Source organism: Populus nigra, chromosome 6 (assembly GCF_951802175.1).
Source record: "Populus nigra chromosome 6, ddPopNigr1.1, whole genome shotgun sequence".
Classification (NCBI taxonomy): domain Eukaryota; kingdom Viridiplantae; phylum Streptophyta; class Magnoliopsida; order Malpighiales; family Salicaceae; genus Populus; species Populus nigra.
In genome coordinates, this window is record NC_084857.1 from 10,359,912 (window position 1) to 10,365,696 (window position 5,785).

Below are 5,785 nucleotides of genomic sequence, written 5' to 3' on the forward strand. Positions count from 1 at the left end.
TAGCAGATGATTTTATATAAAGAGATTTTGATTGTAGCACACATATGAAGCTACAAACAACATCAAAAACAACTGCTGGTGCTGCCACCTTCAATTCTAACGGGTCAGTGGTTATATAGCAGAACCTGACCCTCAATGGCAGCTCTTATTAACACACTCTCTGTTCTTCTCGCGTGGGGTTTGCTGTTTCCCTGCCGTCTATGCTCGGACTTCCGTCATGCTCATGGGAGCGTGTACTCTGCGAAGAGACAATGGCAAGAGTAGCTGTTAGCCTGTTATGGTAAGATTCTTGGGCTCTTAGTTCATGAGGTTAGTTCAGATGCAGTTGGGTTACTATTTCTGATAAAATCAAGACGGGATATTAAAAGGTAGTATAACCCCCGCCCTTGTATTTTTGCAGGAAATGTTCTTACCCTCTATGTTTCAATTTTGATTGCTTGACACCACACATTCATAAAATGTTCGTTCAAATTGCCCCAGTCAGTATCGAATTGGGATTGTTATAAGTATGGAGGGCTGCTTTGAACTTCTTATTAAAAAAACTACAGAAGTCTCACTGGGATCTTTGCAGTTTGGCAACCATCAGCGTGCTGTGGTGCCCAAAATGGTTATGAGCTGGTGACAAACAACATCAATGCATCGAGGGATGGTTTAAAAAACTCAATCAGATTTAAAAGGTTCATTTGAGTCCTTTTCAAACGGTGCATTTGGCAAAATTTATTGATTGAGATGAAAAGACAAACATTTTATTGATCTTGGTGTTTGAAACACAGGAGTAAGACATCTATTTGCCATAAATATGGAGGGCGGAAAGATGATCTTGTTGCAAAAAAAGAAATGGAAACAAATTGGAAATACTATCACTTACTTCCACACTTCTTTCCAGCTTGTCTGTTTTTAATGCTGCAACGCTTTGGAATGGTGATGGCAATTCCTGGTTTGATTCCAGCTTGCTTTGCCAAAGGTGACAACTGACAACAGAACAGCACAAAGACATTTTGGAGCTGTCTTGATCAAGGCAGCAACTTTGGAGCAGCAAGCTGGTGGCACAGCGGCCCTTGCATTCCCTGCCGCTCCCAAGCATGGGCTCAAGCTCGCAGCTGCTGACCTGATTGGTGTCTTCCCACACTCTCCGGCCGCATTAACATCACATATAAAAGCATTTGAAGCTACCAGAACAACCAACACAGTCACAACCCAAGCTCTCATGTTATAGCTCATTGTTTCTAGGCTTGAAGAACGCGATTTTACTCGGATTTTGCTACATGTATTACCAAATATGTAGCTTATAATTATAGGCACTACAAATGTACAAGGAAACAAAATAATAATAATAATAATAATAAAAAGGTGTCTTTGGTAGTGGGGTGGTTGTGGAAACGCGGAAGAAGAATATGGTTTTCTGTGCTTTCAACATGTAATGATTTAATTCATTTCCACTAGGAAACTTAAGTTGACACGTAAGTTTTTGTTCCATAATTGGATTACCCTCTTCTTCTTCCTTTTCTCCTTCGAGCATTTTCTCTTCTTCCCATGAATAAAGATACTCGATTAGCCACTCCGATGCAAAATAGTGTGTGGAGAATTATTACTAGAACTGATTGTTGCTATGAAGTACAGTGTTTTTATTTTAAATATATTCAAATGATTTTTTGATATTTTTTTATTTTTAATATTAACATATAAAAAACATTAAAATTCCATTTGTGAAATAAAATTATAAGAGCTATAGCTCCAACGCAAGAGCACAATAAGAGCTAATATTCAAGAAATGAAATTCAGAATTAAAAAAATGTTATTTCCAAAAACTTGAATAAAATTATCATTTCTTTATGAGTGATTTATGAAGTCACGCACTGTCATATCTCTGATTTCTCCTAGCTTTCTCAGGGCTTATTTTTATGGGGCTGGGCTTGATCTGTATTTCTTCATTTTTAGGCTCTTTTCTTGAGTTGGTTAGAGCTCTCTCTCCGGGCTAGTGTGCATTTTAGTGCTTCAGCGGAGTCACTCCCTTTGTTAATTAACGAAAACAATTTTTTAGGTTTCTAGCCTGAGGTTGGACTCGAGTTTTGAAAATTTTGGAATATTTTATTAAATTAAATTTTATTATATTTTTAAATTATTTTGATGTGTTGATATTAAAAATAAATTTTAAAAAAATTAAAAATATCATTTTAATATATTTTTAAACAAAAAAAATATTTTAAAAAACATTCTTATCACTCTTCTATAAAATTATTATAAAATTCTGGGTTCAGGTTCTCTACTCTCCATCAACCAAGGAAAACCGCACACAATCCTACAGCCCGAAACAAAAAAGCAAACAACCGCAATAACCTGCTTGGTCATCAGCACATCTTTTTTCCGTTTTACGTCCACAAAACAAACTACAGAATTTAACGATAAGAAATGGTATAACTATAACCAATAATTGTCTTTCAATAAGAACATAAAATCGAAATTGAAGTAATTCGACGGATCAAATACTAATGCAATTATGCAGTTAAATTAGAGCAAGGTTTACAAACTCTCTCTGAGGAAAAATGCAAAGCTGGAAAAAGGACTACAGATTTAGACCAAACAAATTTGTAATGACAAAAAAATTAAAAAAAAATTAAAAATTTGAGAAGTGTTCTCTTTCAATCAATATTATAGCTAAGCAGCTCTAACAAATTTTATTTCTGTTGGATTTCTTGGCCGTGACAAAGTTTTTCCAGTAAGTAGTGATTTCCCTTTGCGTTTCAATGGCTGTTTTCTTGACCACAGTAGTGCCATTCTTTCCTGCCTCGGTGTCATTATTCTTTCCATTCTCTTCACTCTTGACAGAAATTTTAGCTGAGAGTTTTGCAGGAAGTGAATCAAGCTCGTGCAAAACCTTCGTTATGTCACGCACAAGTCGCTCGGCAAGGGTGCGGGAGAAATCTTCTCTGATAACAACACGAAGCACGGTAATGTGCTTAGCATCTGCTGGCATGGTGTAGGCGGGCACAATCCAACCAAAGCGACGTAGCGTTTCTGCGATTTCAAACTCGTCGTGCCCCCAGCTTTTGTCCACGAGTGAAAAGGCCACAAGAGGTACTCCAATGTCTTTTGACACAATCTTAAAGCGCCCTGTTTTCTCCAGTCCTTCTTTCAGCATCATAGCATTTTCATGGCAATTCTCCATAACATTTCGGTACCCCTGGTGAACAGAAAATTTCAGTTTTTTTTTTCCTGGTGAAAATAACGTATCGGAAGAGAGATGGATTCATTATTTTATTAGATCTCTCACCTCATAGCCCAAGTGGATTAGTTGGTAGTACTGAGCAATAATTTGACTAGAACCTGAAATTGAAAAGTATTAGTATATATTCCATGTTAAACAAGTTAAGGGGGCTAAGATCCCTTACAATAATATTCGAATCAAATGTTTAATCACCTTTTGAGAAGTTGAGAGTGAAAGTGGGTTGATCCGTTCCAAGGTAGTTTATGTGGAAAATGAGTTCTTCTGGCAAGTCTTCCTTGCTCCTCCAAATAACCCACCCAACTCCAGCATAGACAAGGCCATATTTGTGGCCACTGACATTAATGCTCTTCACCAACGGGAGTCTGAAATCCCATTCAAGGTCCGGCCACAGGAATGGTGCAATGAATCCACCACTAGCTGCATCGACATGAATAGGGGTATCCCACCTGCCAAACATAAAATTAAGAAATCAAATTACATACTCTATACACACAGGATTATGCACTGTTCGTATAAGCATGGTACTGCTTCAACCTAATGAGCTAGAGGATTAATGTGAGCTAGCGATTAGTACCCAGTGATTCTGTTCTTTTCAACCAAAAGATCGTTCAAGAGCTTGACATCTTCAAATTCTCCATTGAGTGTAGAACCCAAGATGGCTGCAACACAGATTGTGTTCTCATCCACCATTTCCGCGGCTTTCACAGGGTCCATTACATAGTAGTCCTCGGTCAGCTTCACTTCCTTCAGTTCTACCTCGAAGTACCTTGCAAATTTCTCCCAGCATACCTACATAAATACATACACAGATTAAAAACTGAAAATTCCTTCTACAGCAACTTCATTTTTTCGTCAAGAATATATAATCTTGAATTGCACGTAAGGGGAAGATTTTTGATGATCAATAGACTTCTATTTTCATATTTCTTTTGCCTTCATGTTCTATTCCGGCCCAATATAATGGTATTGGGGGAGCCCAAGCCTCCTCTTTATCACAAAAACTTTAGATTTTTTTTTTATCCTGCTTTAGCTCACTACCAGTAATCATTATAGAAAAAGAGAAATATGATGTTAGGGTTGGCGCAAGGTTTCTACCTGAACATTGGCACCAGTGACAATGTTAGGCTTGTCATAAGGTTTCCCTTCAGCCTTGCGCTTATTCTGCCACTTTCTCTTGAATGCAAGCCCAGCCAGCATTATTGCCTCCGATGAACCTACAGTACCGACCCCGACTGCAGCCTCGGATTCCCCCAACGGAGCATTGAATAGGTGTGCTATAATATTCACACAACGATTCTGCACAAAAATATCAAGTGATAATTTAGTGTTGGCCAGTGTTAGCCGATCGAATGAATACTACTAATTAAACACATATTTTGATTTGTCCAACCCCGCAAGTTAGCTAAAAAAAATGTCTGGTTGATTGATTATAAAAAGAAAAACTCGTTTGAATTGATTAATTAATTTAATTCGTCAAAATCACACATATATTGACTTGACAGAAATAGACTAGGTCTGTTAAAAATTCTCCCAATGCTCATAGTTGCGTATCTTCTGAAAGTAGAAATACCAGGTCTGATGAGTGATGACTGCCTCTATGCTTATTAAATGATACGATATTGACCAAACTAAGCACCATAGGACTGGGAACTCCTTCAGCTGAAAAGTCAAATCTCATCTTTCTGACTCAATAGTCCAAGAAAACGAAAAAAAAAATCGAAAACAAACTCGCGTGCATCGTTTCCTTAAGACAAACAAAGATCTACGTACCTCCCAAAAAATAATAATTAAAAACACTGTTTTCTTAGTGGTAATTTTATTCTCAGAGAGAGGGAAATAATGCATCGCATGCATAAACTTTCTAATCCTTGCTGATGGCATCAGAGCTAAAAGGAATCTGTACAAAGCTCATGAAAACACCAAATACATATATACGTTGAATATTTTTAAAAAGAGAGAGTTGGGAGACCTGAAGCTCAGTGGTAACGGGGTACTCGTCCATGTCAACATAGTTTTTGTTGATGGAGTCCATAATAAGCTTATCACATTCAGGCTCCATCCAAGTAGTGACAAAAGATGCCAGGTTCAGCCTTGGGTTCCCATCAAGCATCAGCTCATCGTTTATGATCTGGAACGCTGCCTCCTTTGGTATCGAGTTCTCCGGCATCTTGTACCTGCACGTATTATAATATATCCACGTCCAGCATATATCAACATACTGTACATTCCAGCTCGCACAATTATATACACAAAAAAAAAGAGCAACAAATTAATTGTGCTCTATATACCTTGGAAGGGACTCTCGGACGTAGCGAGAGGAGAAGGTAGAGTGCACAGAGACATCGGACTGCGAAGCAATTTTTGATAGCACCATAGTTTAGGATAGAGAACAGGCACCAGAAACTGTAAAGTGGGAGCTTAATATAATTTATTTAGGGTTTTCTGCCTTGGTATGGTTGGAGAACTTGTGGTATTTATAGCTAGCTATTGAGGTGCTGCCTATCCATTGCCTTCTCCTAATTAAGTTCTGGAGGAAATTTGTACAGCATTGAATAAGGG

The 5,785-nt window shown here is 37.8% G+C and overlaps 1 protein-coding gene and 1 long non-coding RNA gene across 3 annotated transcripts; both read right to left on the minus strand.

Moving 5' to 3' along the window:
• LOC133696979 (uncharacterized) lies at nt 1-1,343 on the minus strand. Its single transcript, XR_009842785.1, has 2 exons — nt 869-1,343; nt 1-238 (listed from the first exon to the last, which is right to left on the minus strand). It is a non-coding gene; the product is annotated as an uncharacterized LOC133696979 (long non-coding RNA).
• Nucleotides 1,344-2,461: 1,118 nt separating this feature from the next.
• LOC133698029 (glutamate decarboxylase 4-like) lies at nt 2,462-5,785 on the minus strand. Of its 2 annotated transcripts, XM_062120890.1 has the most exons (7): nt 5,515-5,785; nt 5,196-5,400; nt 4,322-4,522; nt 3,801-4,015; nt 3,419-3,672; nt 3,272-3,324; nt 2,462-3,181 (listed from the first exon to the last, which is right to left on the minus strand). In XM_062120890.1, the coding sequence occupies exons 1-7, from the start codon at nt 5,598-5,600 to the stop codon at nt 2,666-2,668; spliced, it is 1,530 nt and encodes a 509-aa protein (XP_061976874.1). In that variant the 5' UTR covers nt 5,601-5,785; the 3' UTR covers nt 2,462-2,665. The 2 variants fall into 2 exon arrangements, with proteins under 2 accessions (XP_061976874.1, XP_061976875.1); XM_062120891.1 differs by lacking the exons at nt 5,196-5,400; nt 5,515-5,785 and adding an exon at nt 4,797-5,172.

Excerpts from the sequence above, each read along its gene's own strand:
- LOC133698029 (XM_062120890.1), bottom strand. The coding sequence starts at position 5,600 with ATGGTGCTATCAAAAATTGCTTCGCAGTCCGATGTCTCTGTGCACTCT. Across the intron at positions 4,523-5,195 it reads CCGTTACCACTGAGCTTCAG|AATCGTTGTGTGAATATTAT; the intron begins GTCTCCCAACTC and ends ATTTTTGTGCAG. Across the intron at positions 3,673-3,800 it reads GAAAAGAACAGAATCACTGG|GTGGGATACCCCTATTCATG; the intron begins GTACTAATCGCT and ends TATGTTTGGCAG.